At 44.2% G+C, this 21,424-nt stretch overlaps 1 protein-coding gene across 1 annotated transcript in view; it reads left to right on the top strand.

Moving 5' to 3' along the window:
- LOC144770228 (peroxisomal acyl-coenzyme A oxidase 1-like) overlaps positions 1–21,424 on the top strand; it is a 274,407-nt gene that overhangs the window by 94,254 nt on the left and 158,729 nt on the right. Inside the window, exon 3 of the mRNA XM_078654563.1 lies at positions 6,248–6,408. Within this exon, the coding sequence (XP_078510689.1) occupies positions 6,248–6,408 (161 nt within the window). The remainder of the gene's footprint in view (positions 1–6,247; positions 6,409–21,424) is intronic.

Here is a 21,424-nt window from a genome sequence, read left to right as displayed (position 1 = left end):
CCTCTCACTGCCTCTTATTTGTTTTCTGTAGTTTTATTTATTGGGCAGCCAGAGCATGTCTTTCTTTTTTAAATGTATTTATTTATCTTTTGCCTTACAACACAAACATTAAGCCATCTTCGAGCATCACGTTAAAAACATTTGCATTATGAGGTAGAGATATATATTTAGATATATACAAGGAGGAAGATAAATGCATGGTTCCTTATATAATGGTACTGGTATTCATATTTATCATGCCCGACCGATGTCCATAATCAGTTCTTTGGAGGATATTCAACCAACAGAAAAGAGAGCATTTGTGTCTAAAATGCTGTGCAGATCAAACCTATTGATGCTATTAAGAGTGTGGTCGGTTTTAGGTGGATAGATGTATCACTTGTAGCTGGTAAGTGAGATGAAAACACAGGCATAGAAGTATAAACTATATACCATTATATATTGCACAGACATATAATTATATATTACAATTATTTAAATTTTGATTGGGGATGATATAAGGGGTTATGAGAGCTTGGATGAGTGAGTGAGTTGCCTATCAGTAATGTTTGATCTTCAGCTAAAATGGTGGGCTTTGAGAGTGATCTTGAATGTAGTTAGATGAGAAGTGACCAGTAACGGTGCGCCAAAAGGCTAGGAGAGGTGAATGGCGGCTTGAAGCAAGTTAGGAGATGAGGACTGACGTAGTGACAAGGTAATAAAAGAGGTGGTGTTGCTGTGGAACATCTTGAGGACCTGGGTTAGTACTTTTACAACAGGCCCCATTTCTGCCAGACAGGAACTTCGGATGGTGCTAGTAAGGAGAGTTAGGTCCCCGTAGAGAGGTCCCAGGGCAATGCTAGTAATATCAGTATTTTTATGTTGTCCTGTTTTCAGTGTTCATGTTTTTGTGGATTTCATGGGTGGTTTATCAGTGCTTTTCAAGCCCTATGAAATCCGTGCTTATCAGTGTTTATTCAGCTGCCTAACCTCCAAAATAGGCAAAAACTGTGTTCTGCCAGTGTTTACAAAACATGTCCCCCCTTTCCACCACCCCCCCCGGTGACTGTTATACATCACATATGTAATTTTATGGAGAAATAATTTAGGGTGTGTAATGTCTTCCTACTGGCAGTGTGTCCAATGGATTTCTCTTAGAATGTGACACGCCTAGAAAGTTTGTGCTGCACTGACTCACACTCACATCTCATTACCTGTCACTCTCTTTCAGGACACTGTCTGGTTTATAAGACTGTTGATTGATTAAAAAAGTAAGAGTGCTATATGCAAATGTTTCAATAAACAGATTCCTGGACACAGTTGGGGTTCTTTCACCTACTACTTACTGATTACTATGACATTGTAGGGTGGGTAAACCTGCCAACAGCATAGAACCCTGCAAAGTCTATACAATTTGAAATTACACCGGATTACTTTGTAGCCCTGCATTCAAAGGCACCTACAAAGTGATGCTATTAGCAGCTCACCACTGCTTTGCTACCCTCATTGCCTGACTACATTAAGGTGGTGCTGCTGTTCCATGGACATTCATAGCTTCCAAGTGCCCCCAACTGTTCCAATAGCAAATGTCTCACTTTAAGTCTGTCATGACCTTTTATTGATATTGCATTGTATTCTGGGATTTGAAATTTTTCTGTTAACATTGGAAGTGTGGACCCAAGAGTGCATTTGGGTAAAAAGTCAGGATTAGCAGCAGTATCACACATAACACTGGGACACCTTGCAGCTATTCATTTTGTTGGTATATGGAAAGGTGTGTCATGCTTTCACTACTATCCCATGTATATGGTGACAACACTCTTTTCCCAGTTACCTGTTACTACACATTGCATTGAATGTTAAACCCCTTTGCCGCGGGGGCAATTCCCCCACGGTGCGCGGGGGGGGCTGCGTTGATGAGCCCAGCTCGTCATGAGTCACAGTAGAGCTGTGCTCATAACCCCCCTACTGATTAATTCTCCCGCACAGGCGGGGAATCAATCGCGCGTGGGCACGCCGTGGCCGTTATGACCACTGTGACTCATGGCGAGCTGGGCTCATCAGGAGCATGGAAGGGGTTAAAGCTGGAGGCGTTTGACAGTTGAACTGCTATTAAGAATGATACGCTAGAAAGGGAAGTTGATGAGTCAAAGGGTCTTACCCATCCTGTGTATGTTGGTAAATGTGGTTGAGCATATTAGCCAAACTAAAATTCTTATGGGCCAGCAATTTCACTAATAAGTGAAAGAATTAAACTCTGACAAAAGATCAAATATGATTTTAATATTCAGAAATTGTCAACAGTGTATGAAGTAATTAGATCTGACATAAAACATGCATCTAAACCTTGCCCCTTTATTCAAAGCACACAAAACTGGAAGAAACAAAAGGAAGAATAACATATTTTTGTGTCATCATAAGCAGCAAACAGAATAATCTTAGACAGTCTTTCTTGCTGCAATCTTATATAACAATCCATTCCCTCTCACTTTTCTTTCTTTGAATGGTATTTTAGTTTGTGATTGTTCATATGTTTATCAGTGTTCATATGGTTACACTGATGAGGGCTGTTTCCCTTTCAGTGGGGTTTTGTCATTTAATATAAGTTTAAACCGAAGACCGGATAACCTAAGCATTTTAAGCCCTGCTAGGACAAGAGATCATTCATTAGTTGGAAAAGGGAGCAAGCCAGCAGTTGAGTGTATGAGTAATTTTAGGACTGCAGCAAAGTTGAAATATTGTGGCTAGGTAAGTGAAAGTGAAAGAAGGGTTTATTGAAAAAAGAGGGATGAGGTAGACCAGGACACCAGGAATGACTACTAGAGACATAATAGTTTAGTAGCTGAAAGGGGTGTAGGTAGCACAAGAAGGTTTGGCAGTCCTAAGCAGGAGGGTGTATTAGGGAGAAATTTGGTTAGTTGTGCAGGGTAGGTGAAGGAGACGTAGTACGTTTTGTAGTGAAGGTAGGAGGCAAAGATGATAGCAGTGAAACTATATTGTGTTATATTCAGGCGGTACAGAGGAGAGAGTGTAAGCTAGTGATAGAGGGTAGGGTCAGAAAGTGGTTACTTTTTTTGTGCCCATTGAAAGCAGTAGAAGTTTGGCATAGTTTGTGCACTTTTGAAAAAATCTCCAGAAAATCTATATTGTAAGGTATTCATTATTTACCTCTCTGAAAACATCATGGTGGTTAGACCACTGCATGCACCATTCATCGGAAGCAGCCAGGTCCTTGAATGAGAATAAGTTAAGCACCCTGGCCTCTTTAATCCATAGTGATGGCAAATCTCTAGCAATAATTTCTTTCCATGCCACCCACCACATGGTGATCACCACGTTACAATATTCTTTCATTTGTTGATGGTTTGCTACCTTATATTTTATGGGGGGGGTTTATTTTATTAAATACTAGCGGCCCGTCCCGACGTTGTGCGGGTATGACAAACATGTCTGCAATGGTTAGAATAGGTATGTATATTTTATTTCAAAACCTCAATTGCAGAAATAGTTTGTTACCTGTGTTTTAGATTGATTACCCGCTCCCGATGTGTGTGGCCTCACAGTCTGTAAAAGCGGCACAGCGGATACGTTGAGCGTGTGTGCCTGCTCCCAAATTGTCTGGCCTCACAGTCTGCAAATGCAGCACAGCCGTCCTGCCGTGCACATCGTGCCCGGGTGTCTTCTTTTTGGCCTCATACTTTCACGCACTTCAACAACACGGCGCGTACTTTCACACACTTCAACAACACGGCGTGGTGCACTGAGATGCCACACAACGCGTCAACGTCATCCGACGGCGTACTCAGCTGCCACACATTTTCAACGTGATAGAACGCTATTCTTTTCAACGTGATAGAACGCTATTCTCACGCTTCAAACGTAATACAATGCTGAATGCACACGCCCACCTCAGAGGTGGTGCTACATCCAACGGACAACTTTGTCCCACACGTGCTTTGTCCCTTCCAAACTACATTTTGCGCTGGTGTATAGCCAGCCTACAAGTGGGTGGTAAATAATGAAAACCTTGGAAAAAGCTTTTTTTTTGCTTTTCCAACAGTGCCATGTTGCCATGTTGCAGGCATACATGCCCCTAGGGCATGTATGTCTGCAACATGTGCACCCATACACAATTGAGGGGTGCAACAGGGTGTCAAAGTGACACCCTGCCACCCTTCAATGTTTCCCCCTTTTACAGAATCGGTAAATACCGATTCGGTAATTGGCATTCATTCCTATGGGCCTCCAGGCCTTAAATGAAGAACACAGTTATTGCTGCTAAGAAAATGCTAAAACCAACAGAGTTGCATGCTGTGGCATTATAACAACTCTTGACTAAGACTGTACGACATTCCAAATCCACTCCCAACAGGCCGATAGAAATGCAATATTTTTTTATTTATTGACATTTATTTAAGGATGAATATGGAAATAATTTTATTCCACTGGTGCTTCGACGTCATGAAAAACCCATTGGTTCTCTATGGGCCTCCAGGCCCATAGGAATGAATGGCAATTACCGAATCGGTATTTACCGATTCGGTAATTACCGAATCTTAACGATTAGGTAATTTTTCACCTACATACCATTTTCCGAATTTAAAATACCGAATCGGTATGATTCGGTATTTTAGAGTCGGTAAAATGGAATTACCTACATCTGGCCCTAAGCATGGAGCAATACAGAGACTGACTAAATACTAACTATCCATAAATAAAACAAGAGTAGTGTTCTAAACTATAAAGTTAGATTAAATGATACAAAAGCAAAAAGAAAGGTAGTAGTGTTCCTTAAAAAGGAAAAACGCACATGAGAATATGACAATGTATATAATAAAAAAAAAAGTTTTTTGACGTGTACAGTAATATTATGTCATTTGGATCGGGGTGCTCAATGCAGCTATTGATATCTACTACCCAGAGACATCACCAGCACATTAAGTACATAACATGCACATATTTCAAACAAAAAAAGCCTGAACAGCACACCCTTGTATTAATTTGTCAGTCAAACCTTATTATATGCCGATTAACACATGCAAAAGCAAGCATGTACTGGTTGGTACATATGAAAGTTACAGCGGTCAATTTAATCAGTAAGTAGCCTTCATGTCCAACAGAAAATCCAAACCCAATCAATTTAGTAGATTCTCGTCTTTATTGTTTTTAAAAGAATTCCCAGCACAAGATCTAGCCGACACGTGTTTCGTCTGTTCTCAGACTTTTTCAAGGTGATCAACAATTAGAGAGCATCAATGATTGCTAGTCCCAACAACGATGGAAGGAACCTCCAGTCAAGCCTGAAAGAACCCGTAGGGTGCAGCACCGGAGTGAATCTATAAATCTTTGAGTAACGTTTCGGGTCTCAATTTGTCGCAAGCCAGCAATGCCAACGGATGCTTTAGAGAACTATTTAAGAAGAGTCAGGCACACTCGTATCATGAAGGTGTACTTCTATTTTTGACAGCGTGCTGGAAGGCTGCCATACACTAATCGGACTGTACTCATGTTAGAAGCTACTCATATTTATAGATTCACTCTGGTGCTGCACCGTACGGGTTATTTCAGATGCCCGTTAACGAAATTATTAAGCTACCTGCTCAGTGGACACTCTGTAGATTTGCAGGTGTCGCCGGTCATTCTACATCAGGCTTGACTGAAGGTTCCTTCCATTGTTGTTGGGACTAGCAATCATTGATGCTCTCTAATTTTTGATCGCCTTGAAAAAGTCTCAGAACAGACAAAACACGTGTCTGCTAGGTTGTGTGCTGGGAATTCTTTTAAAAACAATAAAAACGAGAATCTAATAAATTGATTGGGTTTGGGTTTTCTGTTGGACATGAAGACTACTTACTGATTTGAATTGACGTCTGTAGCTTTCATATGTACCAATCAGTACATGTTTGCTTTTGCATGTGTTAATCGGCATATAATAATGTTGGACTGACAAATTAATACAAAGGTGTGCTGTTCAGACTTCTTTTTGTTTGAATTAGATTAAATTGTATTAAATGCTGTTCCAAGAGTTCTAGGTTTGCCATAAGATGACAAGGATGGATGGTAGAAGTAGATGGTCTGTCCTAGGACCCAAAGAGTGAGTGCTGACATCTGTTTAAATTTGCAGGCTTTCTGTTCATTAGAGATCTTAATCTATTTACCTTTTCTTCTCTTCCCCTCTCTCCTCCTTTGATATATCCATCTTCCTGGTGCCCTCTCTTTCCCTCTTCATATTACCATTCTTCCTCCCGCCCCTGGAATTTATTTGTAGTTTTGTGCATCGTGGACGGCATGAACCTCTTGACCTTCACCTCGCCATGTTCCTGCCCACCCTCATTACCCAGGCAACCCCCGAACAGCAGGAGCGATTCTTCATGCCAGCCTGGAATCTGGAGATCATTGGCACTTACGCCCAGACTGAGATGGGTCACGGTATGTTAACATTTGTCCTTGCTAAGGTACGTTGCTTGTCATGGGGATCTAAACTATGTAGACAACTGGAGGCCAAAGATTGATACTGGTCTTACAGGCAGTGCTACTGGTGGGAACTGCTAGGCAGATGCTTGGTACAATGTGCTGCCTGGCTCTGTCTCTCTCCCCACTCACTTCATAAAATCTGATATGTTAGAAACGTAACCCTCTCTAAGCACTCCTGAACTTTTATCATTCAAGTCATGGCTGTTGGGGTCTATGCCTTAATACTTTTCCTCCTCTTTTACTGACACCTACAAGACCCCGTCGCTCCCCCCAGGATCTCCCAGGTAAGCCCTGCAGTCTAACACACCTTCTTACTAGTGACAACAGAAACTAGATAATTGAGAGCCAGAATATTCCTGAAGCAGTCTAACACACCACCTTACTAGTCACAACAGAAACTAGATAATTGAGAGCCAGAAGATTCCTGAAGCAGTCTAACACACCACCTTACTAGTGACAACAGAAAGTAGATAATTGAGAGCCAGAATGTTCCTGAAGCAGTCTAACACACCACCTTACTAGTGACAACAGAAACTAGATAATTGAGAGCCAGAATATTCCTGAAGCAGTCTACCACACCACCTTACTAGTGACAACAGAAACTAGATTATTGAGAGCCAGAAGATTTCTGAAGCATAAGTATTTAGACCTATTTAGGTGGTCAATTAACCATAGCAATGTGCCAACATGCTCAGCATTTAGTGATTATTTCAAACTAGAGCACCACCCCCAGCACAGCTCAAAAAGTAGTCAACATAATTTTTATTTCAAAACACCACAAATAAAGGTCTTAAGGTAAATTTTAAAGCTTACGGGCCAGAAAATATAAATGTATAGAGATTAAGTAACAATGTGCCTTTAAATGAAATGAAACGATCTTGTTGCTTTAAGTTACAATTTCCTCTCCTGTGCTAGCTATGACAGAAGCTTGTGGGCTGTATTTCTGTTGACAGATACTAAATTACATTTGCCTGTTTTATTGTTCATTAATGTTCCACCAATGCACTCGTAATCAGAGAGTAGATAAGGATTTGTTCAATAGAAAAAGGTGACACACTGCTTCAATTTGCTACTGTTCATCCACCCTTGAGTATTTTCCTTAGGTCTAGCGTTAGCCAAGATGTTTAGATTTTATGAAAATATGTATAACATACTTCCATGTAGGGGCTTTGAGCATCCTCTCTTTATCCATTGGCCTCTTGTGTCATTCACATTTTGCCTAAGCCCATTAAACTTGTGGCAATGGGTCAGCCTACTGAATCCACCGGTTGACTTCACTTTCAGAGACTGCATATTTCTCTCCCACAAGGAGCACATCCACACACAAGTTAGTTCCCTTCAGTTCCCTTGTTTTTGGTTTTTCTTTCCAATTACTTCAGTGCTGTCTTTGTGTTTAGAACCTGATGTGATAGCAGGATGCTTCTGATGCACTTTTCATCTTTATCACATCTAATTTCCTGCCAATGCTGTTTGAAATTCCTTTTGAGTGTTTTCCTATTGCTGCTATTCCACAGTGTACCAGACTTGGATGTGTCCATTTGAAACTGTTCATTATTAAGTTATCCTCTTTTTACTCTTTCATTTATTTCCTTCCTTCTTTATTTTTCTTTCTTTTTTTCTTTTTCCTTCTCTTTCTGTCCTTCTTTCTTTTCCCTTCGCGTTCTGTCCTTCTTTTCTTCTTTCTTTCTTTCCCTCTTTCTTTCTTTTTCCTTCTCTTTCCTTCTTTATATCATTTTCTCCTCCTATCCTTCTCTTTCCTTCTCTTCCTTTCCTTCTCTCTTTTCTTCTCCCATTGGTCTCTCTCCATCTCTCATTCCTTCTCTTTTCTTTCCCCAGTCCCTCTCATTTCTACTCTCATTCCCTCTCTTTTCTTCTCTCATTCCTTCTCTTCCCTTTTTTCTTTCCTTTTTTTCTTGCCTTTCTCGCCTTCTTTCTTTCTTTGCCAAAAGCAAGAGGCTTGCAGCTAATGCCAGACTAATTGAAATTTTTAGGTCTGTGTTAGCCAAGAACCTTTGATTTTACTTACATTGTGTGTATAACATCATTTTTTATAGGGGTTTCAGACACACTCCATCTATTAGTCTGTGGTTGGTGTCATTGAGTTTTGTTTTCCACCCACTCCAGCATGCATCCAGCGGCAATATATCAGTCCACGTCAGCTAATGGCTGACTCCACTACATGTCACTGCATGCCGCCCTTTCACAAGTAACACATCCATACACAAAGCAGTTCCCTTTAGTGCCATGGTAATGTGTAATTTTGTGGGAGACTAAAAAACTTTTTTTACCTGTAAGAAATTATTTGTGTTTTTAGATTTATGAGGTGCTGGCATATTCCCTAATAATAAAGTTTTGCAAAAGCCATGAAAAAACAAGCCAAGAATTGCTGGAAGGTTGGCTGCCAACGCCAGACCTATTGGCTTGGCTAATGCCTGATTTTCAGTGAGACCAATGGCACAACTAGCATCTCTCGGTACATTTTGTCATTGCCAGTTCTTTCATTGACTTCACCAGTTTCCAAGTTAGTCCTTCCAATTAAGTTCCCTAGATGGCCTCCTTCTTGCCCCAAAGTGGCTGCGGTTTACTAATACAACATGGAGATATGCAAACAACACTGCTATGAGGACAGCCAGTTGTTATGCATTGTTACTTCAGCACCCTGTTCCCATTTAATACAACCAAAATGACCCGTGTATGTCAAGAAAATTCCCTATGCCTGCCTACCCTTTCTCCTTTGTAAGGGTCTTTAAGATTATGCAGTTGCACTTCAAAGGTATAAGAAGAAAATCAGGATCATGGTTTGATCATCAGTATTTCTGTTTGTATCACTTGCTTTTGGTGATAGAATTAGCACTGCAGTGTTTCAGCTTGAGATTCTCTGCACAATTTTGTATTTTGGTATCATGGACTTGTAACATCAGACTGTTGGAGGAGTCATGTCTTTCACAGCAAATCAGATTAAATAGATTAAACCAGTGCATGGTAGACATCCTTGGTTGAAGCTTTTATTCGATATGCAAGATATCTTGAAAGCGTACACAAAATACAGCATTTACAAAACTAGAAAAAACATTTTTAAGAAGCAATATTGGATGTACATTTAAGAAAGATAAAAAGACGTGTGATGCCAGAATAAGTTAGCTAAAAAAGAATTAAACCGCTATTAACAATCTCTTGCAACGAATCAACCAGAAAAGCTTTAAAAATGTGGCTACACCACAAACAATGGGAGGGGAAGTGTCCGTCATTAGGATGCGAAGGGCTACCAGATAACTACGCGTACCCATATTGCAACAAAGGGGTTTGAGCCAAAAACTCCTGGGTTTAGCATAGTCCGGACATTCAAACAGGATATGCGGTAAAGACTCTATCCTAGTGGTACAACGGGCACAAAAGGGGGACATGTGGGCACCTGATTTCCACTTTGACACCAGGGCCCCTACTGGAAGGGAGCCCACTCTGAATTTGAAGTACAGTGCTCGATCAGCTGGAAGGGTAATTAGGTCCAGGTAAGGTTCGTAAACTACTACATCTTTTATTGTTAAAAAGGCAGCTGTAGATTTACAATGACTAGAATTTATAACTAACTGATCCGCAACCCAATTCCAGTATAATCTTTTCAGAACATCTTTTGGTGGAGCCGTTCTTGATGACCAACAGTCCCCCAGCCCAAGTTCCTCCAAAAGCTTTTTGGTGTCTCTCAACCACTTAATCTTCGCCCAACCACCCAGGTTCATTATCTCTGCCAACCCTTCAGCGTATGTTTTTAGCTCTTCACCCCTCCAAATACGTGCCCATAGAAGGAGTGGACGAAGCCGGGCTTGGTCTTTGATATTCTTACAACCTGTGTCCAACAGCACAGGCACTGTTGGAGTGCTCGGAGGGAGGGCGATTAAAGATTTCAAAAGCTTGCTTTCTGCTGTTGCCAGGGAATCCAGGCAGCAATGCCCCCACAGCTCTGCCCCATACAAGGCTGATGTTACTCCCTTAGCCTTGTAAATGTCAATTGCTGGGGCAAGCGACCTCCTCGGTGATGCCCGGAATTCCCTCAGAAGGGCACCTCCTACTCTCTTGTGGTTCAAGACCATCTTGGCAATGTGAGGTGACCAGTTCATGCTATCCGTAATCCGTATTCGGATACTTTCTCCAAAGGAACAGAGTTGAGAATAGGTGGGCGGCCCAGTTTCCTTGGAGGGTTTAGAATTAAAAACTTAGTTTTATCCACGTTGATTACCAAGCCCCTTGAAACGCAAAAGTTCTGGAAACGGGTTAGCAACTTCTGGAGGCCTTGCGGAGTCTTAGAAATCAAGAGCGTATCGTCCGCAAAAAGTAGGGTTGGAATCCGCACTCCCCCGAGACAAGGAGCGTCGGCTGGTTCTTGCTGGAGATATTCCACCACCCCATTAACATATAGTGAAAAGAGGGTGGGCGCTAGGACGCATCCCTGTCTCACACCCCTAGACACTGGGATTTTCTCAGTTAACTCTCCATTTCTCCCCCAGCGAACCTGAGCAAAGGTATGGGCGTGAAGGCTAATAAGGCGGGACAAGATGTAGGGAGGCAATCCCAACCCATAAAGCACCCTCCATAACTCCTCGCGAGGAACTAGGTCAAAGGCAGTCCTCAGATCTATAAAGGCCAAGTATAGACTGCCCTTGCCTAGCTCCACCACCTTCCAGCCAAGGAGTGCTAGCCTAAACACCTGCTCTATCGTCCCTGTTCCTACCCGGAACCCTGCCTGGAAGTCTGATAGTATTTTATTTTCCTCCACCCAGTGAAGAATCCTACCAAGTATAGCTGTACCTGCTATCTTTTGGGTGGAGTCAATGAGGCTTATGGGCCAGTAGTTCCCCGGGATTTCTCTGGATCCTTTTTTGTAAATAGGGACGACCACCGCCCCTTTCCAGGAATCGGGCACTGTCCCCCCCCTTCATAATATCATTGAGGAGTGCTGCAATAACCCTTCCCCAGGCCACTGGATATGCCCGCATGAGATCCCCCGGTAAGCCATCTGGGCCTGCTGCCTTCCGGGGGGCTACCCACCCAATTACCTTTTCAATCTCTAGAGCTGAAAAGAGGTTGTAGCCGTGAGGTTCAGATACTAGTGGGGGGAGCACCCTGACATTTACTGCCCCATCCGCCGGGAGGTATAAAGCCCCAAAGTGTTTTACCCAGCTTTGTGGGGGGATATTACAGGATCTCATAACTTCGTCGGGCCTGTTCCGGGAGCCTACAAGGTTCCAAAAACCCCTTGAGTTTTTACTTTTGCTGGCAACAAGTAGGTCCTCCCAAAATTTCTCTTCCCACTCCTTCTTAGCAGATTCAAGGGATCTATTATAAGCCTTCCTTGCTTCCAATATATCAGGGTGGGATTTGAGTTTCACTGCCTCTACAAGTCTTGATTTGTGTACCCTACATATTTGTGTGTACCAACCGTTACCTTGCTTTACACCTCCTTTCTTCCCTACCTTGCTCGAGGGGATGGTAAACACATTTGTCAGAGCCTCTGTTAGGGAGACAAAGACCCCGCAAGCCCTACCCACCCCTTCCGGGAGGGACCCCAGGTTTAACAGTGCGTGATCTAAAAGGGTTGATATTTCTCCAACCCTTTCCTCCGAGAGGACCAATTTAGCCCATTTTAGACGCCTTCCACAGAGTGAGACTACCGACTCATCAAGGGGAGCTAATGTGGGGTTAATGGGACCCTTCTTAGAAAAACACCACCACTGGACCATGGTCAAGGAAAGTGGATTGTGATCGCTTTCGACCGTCGGGACCACAACCATGTCCCTCACCTGGCTCCACAGACATATATCTAATAAGAAATAGTCGATTCTAGAAGTGTGTCCTGGTCTATTATAGGTATAAGCCCCCCCCTATCTGAGTTTGTCCTCCCATTCACTGCCCTTAGATTTAATTCGATACTCAGGGTGTATAACTGTAACGCCACCTCTGACCATCTCCTAATGGGTGGAATCTCCAGGGCTGGGATCCCTATCTTAGCGTCCTCCTCATCCTGGTCTAAGGCAACATCCGAGCCCAAAGGCTCGAACGTACAATTCATGTCTCCCGCGACCAGGGTACACAACTTATGTGAAGTTGTACTAAGAAGACTCTCCAGAAGAGATAATACAGTGGACTTCCTCCCGCCCTTAGTCCCTCTGGCGTACACGTTATAAATATTCAATATTGTACGACCCCTGGAATCTCTTAGAATAATATTTTGAATATCTGGACAGCCTGTTTGGGACTCCTCTATTCTGCAGTCTAGGGAAGCTGCCACCCATATGAGCAGGCCACCCAAAGGGCGTCCTCTCCCTGATTCCGAGATTAGTGCAGGCACAAAGTAGGAGTAGAATCCCACCCTATGTATCGGCTCCAAACTCCAGGTCTCCTGGAAGATGCATATGGCATGCTCATCAACCAAAGCATTCCAGTCTGGGAGGGCCAACTTTCTCGCGATCCCTGCGACATTCCAGCTGAAAACCTTGAAAACACGGTCCGTCACAGCTGATGTGTCGCTGACCTCGAGAACACTCCTGTCCACAGGCCTCACAGGGGGAACAGGCAAATTACAGTCCAGAGAAATGGGCAGAGGGTCTACCAACCCACTGTCGCCTGTACTTATAGGTGAGACTATTCGGGGTGGTGGTGCTGTCATTAAACCTATTCAATTGCCAGTTACCATGTCAGAAACTACAATTTCCCTCGTATCACCCCCCTCCAGTCAACATCTCCCTGGCCCCCACAGGGGGTTCAACCCGTTATACCCAAGACCCCCAACCCAACATGGGTCCCGGTTTTGGCCTAAGCCAGTTGCGCTAGGGCCCGCCCAGGGCGACATAACAATTGGCCTGGGGTAAAAAAAGGTTAGATCCACTAATTTAACCCCTACCACATCCATATTTTTTATAGGGCCACAGATGGAGCTCACCACTCTGGGATCTTGAAAGTTTATTATTACACAATCCCCCTCCTGTGATTTTTTTCCTTGTCCTACCCACCCTACTCTACGAACACTTAGAATTAGCCCATCCACACCACTCGGGATTGGCTTGTTTAACTTTAGCCAGTGGATACACTTATTCTTGAGGGCCTGGTGATTCTCCAACTGGTCTTCCTTCAGTGGGGGAACGTTTACTAGTACAGCAACAAAAGGATGACAATCTGGTGGGAGATTTATGGGGGGGGGGTCCTCCGTGGGAATGTGCGGGGGGCCACTGTGGTAGCAACTGGGGCTGCAGGTTGAGGGGCAGTTTTGGCGACCATCTCTGTCGCTGCTCCCTTGCCTTTGTCTTGTGTACCAGAGGCTTGGCTAACCTTTACCGTCCCTCTACTTGTCGGGGGCTGCAATTGGGGTGTTAGTTTTGGTGTACTTTTGGCAACCTCAGAAGATGTTTCCATTCCCTTGTGTTGGGGCCCTACTTTTGGTGGGGGAGGAATTACAGGTGCTGGTACTTGCACTTTGCTAGTATCTACCTTATTTGCCCTAGTTGGAGGATTAGAATCCGCCTGTAGTGGCAAGGAAGCTACTGGGGGCACACTCCCCTTTAGTCCCATGGCCTGGTTCTCACTCACTCCTTTATGCTGTTTAATTGTAGATTTAAGTGAGAAAAAGCCGTCGAGGGTAGATTGCTCTAGTTTATCTATTCTAGCCCCCAAACCCTTAACCTGGGTCAACAGGGGCATCAAGAGACTGTTTACCCTCTCCATAATGCTGTCAATGATCTTGGGGTCAATAAATGTGGAGACATTAACAGCACTACTACTAGGGGACGAACAATTATTATTACCCATGGGTGTGTCCACAGAGCCCCCCTCCACCACTGCCTTATCCTCTGGGACCGACCCCTTTACGTCCTTCCCGCCCTGCCCAAGAGGCTTCCTCGGTCGCTTGTAAAGCGCAGCCTGTCTCACCAGCCTACCCTTACTAGAGCTGGCTGCCCTTTTGGTAGACATCCATGCCCTGGGAAATGCGAGCGTAGCAGAAATCCCACAAGTCCTACCCCTGCAAGTGGCGGACCTAGCATAGCCTTTGTTGACAACACCTCATGTAGGGCTTTGACGTTTGCTTCGACCTTCGCCTCTTACTGATGATGAACCAGAACTATGAAGGGCTATGTAGACTCAGTTGGTCATTTGTCTTGAGTTCTTTGATTTTGGCATTAAACGGTCTGTTCAGTGGTATTGTGTAATGTGTATTACTGATACTTCTTATTACAGCTTCCTTTCCTTAGAATATTTCTAATCTTTCCTATTTTCAGTTTCTGTTTGTTGTAAATTCTGGTAGAGTTTTTTTTTTAGGGTTTTCCAGTGTTTTCAAAACTGTAAACACCACTGGTTATCAGTGTTTGCTCTTTTTTAAAGATGATTTTAACAATTGATTATTACATTTGAAATATATCTGAGCATTTTAGATGTGTTACACTGGGCCTAATAACATTGAGTGATATTTTAAACTGTTCAGTTGCCTAGGAGATTATTTTATACTGTGCTCTTTCTTCTCCATTCCAAATTATGGGATGGTGTTTCTTATTGCTAATGACAAATGTAGCTTTTAATCATGGGTGTCCGCGGGGGGGCAAGGAAGGGCGCTTGCCCCCCCCTAGCGCCCCTCCTTGCCCCCCTGCGGACGCCCATGCTTAGTGTCTATCAGTCACTGCCTTAGTTTGCTGCTCATCTTTTTATTCACTTTCAGGTGTGCATTGATGAGAGATTTATATATTTATAGTGTTCTGGCGTGGGGTGCTTGCATCAGGAATTGCCTTTTGTTAAAGGTGTAAGTTGTACTTCCAGGTTTCGGCGGCAGTCATCTGTCTTTGTCCTTTGTTGTTTTCATGACACTGTTGGTTTCTCCGGTAGCTACTGTTTGTTCGCGATGGGTCAGGTTCTTGGCTCTAGTGAAAGGCACCCTTTGGCTGTTTTGTTGTGCTAAGAAGTGTGCGTTTCTTCATTTTACTACACCAGGCTCCCCGCAGAGCGTCTGCCTCTTGCTCTGGTATTGTTTTTGTCCTCGGGCTGCTCCCAGCCCCTTCTCACCTCTCTGAGAGCGAGTGCCCCCTTTAACCCTCTACCTGCCGCCCACCCCCTCGCCTCTTCTCCCGGTTCACACCTTGGTGCTTTCACACTTAACGTCACCTCCAGCTCGCATTTTCAGAGAGGGCCCGGGCTCCCTATCACCGACATGAGGAGGAGGAAGAGTGAGAGGGACAGAGGAAGACTTGGTGGGGTCGGGGAGACGGATATGGTGGGGGGTGAGTGTGAACGAAGGTGGGGAGGGAAAGAGAAAGGGAAGCAGTGGGGAAAGAGAGACCGAGAAGTAGGGAGGAAGGAAGATGAGAGAGCAAGTGTAGGGGGGGTTGCGGAGGTCTGGGTGAGGGAGAGCAGCTTCAGAGAAGTGAAACCTGTGTCCTAACTCCGCCAGTGAAGACAGTGGGTCCAAAGGAGAAAGAACCAGGCCAGACAGAGTAGGTCCAGGCAGTGTGCACGGAGGCAGGCTCATTGGGCCTGGAAGAGGGACAGGGCAGGCAGAACAGTTCCAGAGTAGGGCGAGCAGATCCAGACCAGCAGATCCTCCTGAGCAGGAAGACGGCGCGATACACAATCAGAATGTATTGTTCAGCTTTTGGGGTGCCAGGGGGTAACTTTAGGGTTCAGGGTGGGTGCGGGTTTTAGGGCGCCAGGAAGTAATTTTAAGGTTCAGGGTGGATTAGGAATTGGTGCGCCAGGGGGATAATTTTAGGGTTCAGTATGGGTATGGGTTTTGGAGTACCAGGGGGGTAATTTTAGGGTTCAGGGTGGGTATGGGTTTTGGGGTGCAAAGGTGGGACATTTTAGGGTTCAGGGCAGGTATGGGTGCCAGGGGGGTAATTTTAGGGTTCAGGGCAGGTATGAGTTTTGGGGGGGCCAGGGGTAATTTTAGGGTTCAGGGTGGGTATGGGTTTTGGGGTGCCAGGGGCGTAATTTTAGGGTTCAGGGCGAGTATGAGGTTGGGGGGGGCAGGCGTAATTTTAGAGTTCAGGGTGGGTATGGGTTTTGGTGTTCTAGGGGGTAATTTTAGGGACCAGGGCGGGTATGGATTTTGGGGTGCCACAAAAGAAAGATGGCTATGGCACAACAACCCTATTGTGTATGAGATCATATACGGCCTGCTTCCAGTCCCCCATGGCTCCTCCTGCGTCCCAGTGTTTCTTGTGCCCCACATCATGTCGGAGGATGGTGATGACGTTAACATTTTGCCCCCCCCTCCCCCGCTGGAAATATTTCTAAGGACGGCCATGCTTTTCCGTTCTTTCTTACTTCTTTCCTGCCTCTAATTCCCTTCTCTATACGTTGTCCTTGAATTTACTCTTGAAAGTAACCTTTATTCTCATTTAGGTTTGCTACAACATAAAACATTTACGCAATTGACACCCCAACTTGCTGTTCTATTCTTCATACAGATAACTAAGATTGGCTGAAGGTTTTCATTTAGCCCATTAGATATATATTGTGAGTTCTCTGTTATTCCAAGCCTCTGTCGCACTACCTTGCTCTTTGTCTCTAGATACCAAGAAACAGCTCGGCTACTAAATGTGGTATTAGTTGTCCATTCAGCTAAGAAATTAGCATGCATACTGGTAACTGTAGGGTCTTTGGTAACAACAGCCTCTAATGCTATGCACAGAAGTAGTTGTCTTGGTCATTTGCCTGTGCATTTCACATTTTGAATGACATTTATTTTACATTGTTGGGCCATGCTTATGGGCTATTTTGTGTTTATTTGAATGCAAGTTCATGGAATGCAAAGCATTGATTAATACCGTGTGGGCCATAGGTTATTTGAAAGCATTGGAAGGACTGAACTCCTGCCATATTTGAGAGCACATCATCTCTTGTTCTCTGCAGCATTCCCTGTTCTAGTGCATTTTCCATTTTGAAGGAAAGAACAAGCACAGCTCAATATGTTACATTAAATATGGTCGTCATGGTTTGTACGTATGATTTTGTCCAGTGGATAGCTTTGTTTCAGCACCCAAAAGTTCCAAGATCATTTTGACATGGAACCTATAAGAATGAAAGTTTAACGTGGTGATCCTGGGGCTGTTTCATGAGCACATTCTACTTATGTAAGCAGACGCTGAACAGGTCCACGCATCTGTTTTTGTTTAAGTTATGCTACTTGCAGCACATACTAGGAAACCCAGAGCAGTGGCTGCTTCTTCATATATATGGTTATTGAATACATAATCACTGATTTGAGAACACACCTTAATGTGTATCAATCGAAATAATCATCCATAAAAGCAAAGAAAATGAATACCTAGCTAGGGTCTCATAAGAAGTAATCAAGTGTATTACAATTGTTAGTTTATTAAATTGACTAACAAACCCATGACACAGCACATGAGCTTGTAAACAAGGATGAATTAAATAGACTTGGCAATGACACTAGGCAACTGCAGTCAGAATAACAGCTGTCTTCTGAGTCAAGAGATTTGGTGAACGCTCCTTGAAATCCTTGTTGTCTACTGATATGTGCTGACACCTTCTGTCATATTAACATTAAACTCACATGGTGAGAGGGTGCATCCCTTTGTCCAGATGAGGACATTGCCCTAAGCAGCAGAGGGGGTTGAAACTTCAATGCTTTACAAATGTTGGGACTGGATTAACTTTGAGTATTTTGCCAAATGGACACTTATTAGCTCCCTGCCTAGCCATTTTCGTTCCCAGCCAAAGGTTATAAATATGTTAATCAAAATAAGGGGGGTGGAGCACACTGCCTGGCATACAGCACACAATTTGTCCAAATGCAATGTGGTAAATGAGGGAGCTTAATAACACTCACTTCAGTTTAAAGTCTTTAGTTTTTACCGTTTTTTGGGCAGCCAGTGCGGTGTATCTCTAGACACGTGTTTTTGGACGTTTGTCCTTCAGTATAGAAAGACACCTTAAATGTGGGGTGCATTGGCAATGCTACTCACAGTCCTCTGAGGTTTCTGCACCACTCCTAGAACACAAGTATCCCAATGAGCTTGTCACCCCAATAACTCATCAAGGAGCCAATCAAAACAAGGGAATAGAGAGCACACTGTCTGGCATACCAGCACACTATTTGCCCAAATGCATTTTAAATTCAGTGCCAGAACTAACGTCAGCCTCAGCTTGATGTCTCGCTGTGAAATTACAAAAGCTCGACCGCCTGTCATGCATACTGTGTCACAGCTGATTAGAGGGGTGGCTTGATCCCCCTCATGAGACTGGTAACTTATAACTATATGTACAAAATGGCAGGGTGTTTGACACCTCCCCTGAGACAGGGCTGAACTCTCTCCATGGACCATCAACGGAAAAGTGTTTCTCTTTCACAGTGGTAGTTTGGAGGAAAGCTGAGGTGCTAGAGTTACAAATGTGCTGCACTGAGGCTAAAACAAATGCTTTAGCAGAAATTCGCAGCCTGGGCTATGTAATTATGAGCCCTTACATCCATTCATTTATGCCATCACAGAGACTCTGATTGCTACTTGGTGGACACCATGTGCTTGCCCACCTGTGAACCGGCGGGTGGCCAGCCCTTGTGAAGCGACACACAGTAATCTGGATTTTATCTTCAAGCACCCTCCTCCATTGTACAGATCTCTGCCAGTAAAGGAAATCCTAATTCATACCCTACCACTACTCTAGACAGAGAATCTAAAAGGATTGATGCCTCTGGCAAATATATGTTTTCTTCTGCCATTCTGGTATTGTGGTTTGTAAATGTGGTGTGTTTGTTGAGCCAATCCACTGATACCCTTTGGGAAATGGCCAGCGATAGCTTGCTGACAGTCCCAGAGAACTATGGTCTCTTTTGCCCAGGTGATACATGGTGGGCAGGCACGGGCAAACATGTTATCCGTGCAGGTTTGAATACAACGGATTACCTTGGCAGGGTGGTTGATATCAGTGTGACTCTTTGTTGACAAGGCTGGATGAGGTCCACTGGGTTCTTCAGGACTGTGTAGGCTTTGCCGACAGACATGCCCTTTTATGGGCCCCACTTCTTTGGTGAGGAGGCAGATTCCAATTTAAAATTATTTAAAGACAGTAGAGCTACATCATGTTGTCTGGGTACATTGGCCCCTGGCAAACAATTCCTGCACCAGACAGCCCAGTCCTTTTATGTCTGCAAGTGAACCTGCAGGCAACATATATCCCTGTCTCCCAACTCATCCACTCCTACAACAGCCAACAGACCACTTTATTTTGCCCTCAGCTGCACATGCCCACCCAGTGGGAGGCAGGATACAACACTTGCTTCCTGGTTGCCCATCCATCCACCTCGGATAGATAAGTCTTGCAAATTATTCAAAACTGCTATGGCCAACCTTTTCTTTCCTCCCCACCCAATATCTCTCCCTCACTGAAACAGATTTCTGAAGAGCATCTATCCATCTTGCTGTAGGAGTTGTGCCTTTTGCTTTGCAAAGGTTCCATAGAGAGGTGTCCAGACTCTGAGGCATGTGGGGGATGTTACTCTCCTTAATCCTTTGACCTGAAAAAGTATGGGGGGGCTCAGGCCTATCTTGGACTTTCATCTCCTCAACCTGTTCCTACAGTAGGACAGATTCAAAGGGCTCATGTTGACCCAGATCCTATCTGCTCTGCACTTCGGAGGTTTGGAGTGTCCTGCATCTCAATGACTGGGTGTTAAAGGTGCGATCACTGCGGTCAGTTATGGACCACCTCGAGGCAAAGGCGGGACTTTTAACATCTTTGTATTTCAACATAAACAAGCCGAAGTCCCTCCTAATTCCTAATCGGTGTCTTCCATTCATTCTGGATTTGGTGGATTACAGAGATTTCTCTCCACATCAAAAAGTCCAGGGCATTTAGGCTATGATCCTGATGTTTCAGGCTTGCTCCTGGATCCAGGTGTAGGTGGTTTTGATGTTTCTTGACATTTTAGCCTAGTGCATCCTCCTTGTCAACCATGACAGGTGCCACATGTGCACCCTACCATGGAATTCAAAATCCCCACGGGCTCAGCACCAGGGCTGCCTCTCTGACACCATCCAGGTCTCGGAAGTACAGTACAAGATCTGCAAAGGTGGTTAACCGGCAACAGTTTGTCCTGTGGCAGGGCACTCTTCCTTTCCCACTAGAAGTTGATAGTGGCAATGGTCGCATCACTACTGGGTTTGGGGGTGAGGAGGGGAGATGTACATGAAAGGAGTCTGGTCTTCAGTGGAAGGCAGGCTCCATATCAAGCTTTTGGATCTGCAGGCCTTTCATCTGGTACTAAAAGCCATCCTGCCATCCATAAAGGTTCTCACAGACAACACCACTGCCATGTGATATTGCAAAAAGAGGGTGGCTGAGGTCCTCTGCCAAGAGGCTTTGTATCTCTGGAGGTGAGTAGAGCAGCAGAACATCTTTCTAGTCACCAACCTTCTGGTTCAGTCTCTGAATCCAGTGCTGATATATTGATCAGACGTTGCATAGCTTATCTTTTCGCAATCGTCAAGAACGTACATTTGGATAAGCTGTGAAAGTTGTGATATGTCAATGCAGTGTGGTGGTTTTAGGCTGCTTGACTTTTTATATATTATTTATTTATTTATTTATTTAAATAGTTTTATATAGCGCTAGACCCAAAGGTATCAGAGCGCTTTACATTAGGTTCCACAATGTAACAGAATATTATAACAATTACACATTATGTCAAACAATAAGCAATACATTGAGAGAGGAGAGAAGGAGAGACATAAGTAGTGGAGGGGGGAGGGGAAGTGTGAAGAGGGAGGATGAGGGCACAGACGACAGGAGAGATGAAAGGAAGTCTGTCTACAGACCGACTGGGTAGGTGCAGTCCAAGGAGGGAATCCACGGCTCGTCTCCCCTATAGCTAAACAAGGTAGCTCCATCGGGCATCAGTCAAAATAGCTAGATCTCAGTTGATGAGGAAAAGTTCACAGATAAACAGGGAGGGGGGCAAGGACATGTGACG

The sequence above is a fragment of the Lissotriton helveticus genome, chromosome 7, assembly GCF_964261635.1.
Source record: "Lissotriton helveticus chromosome 7, aLisHel1.1, whole genome shotgun sequence".
NCBI lineage: Eukaryota > Metazoa > Chordata > Amphibia > Caudata > Salamandridae > Lissotriton > Lissotriton helveticus.
The sequence above is the reverse complement of the archived record's forward strand: the minus strand, read 5'-3'. Positions and strand labels throughout refer to the sequence as shown.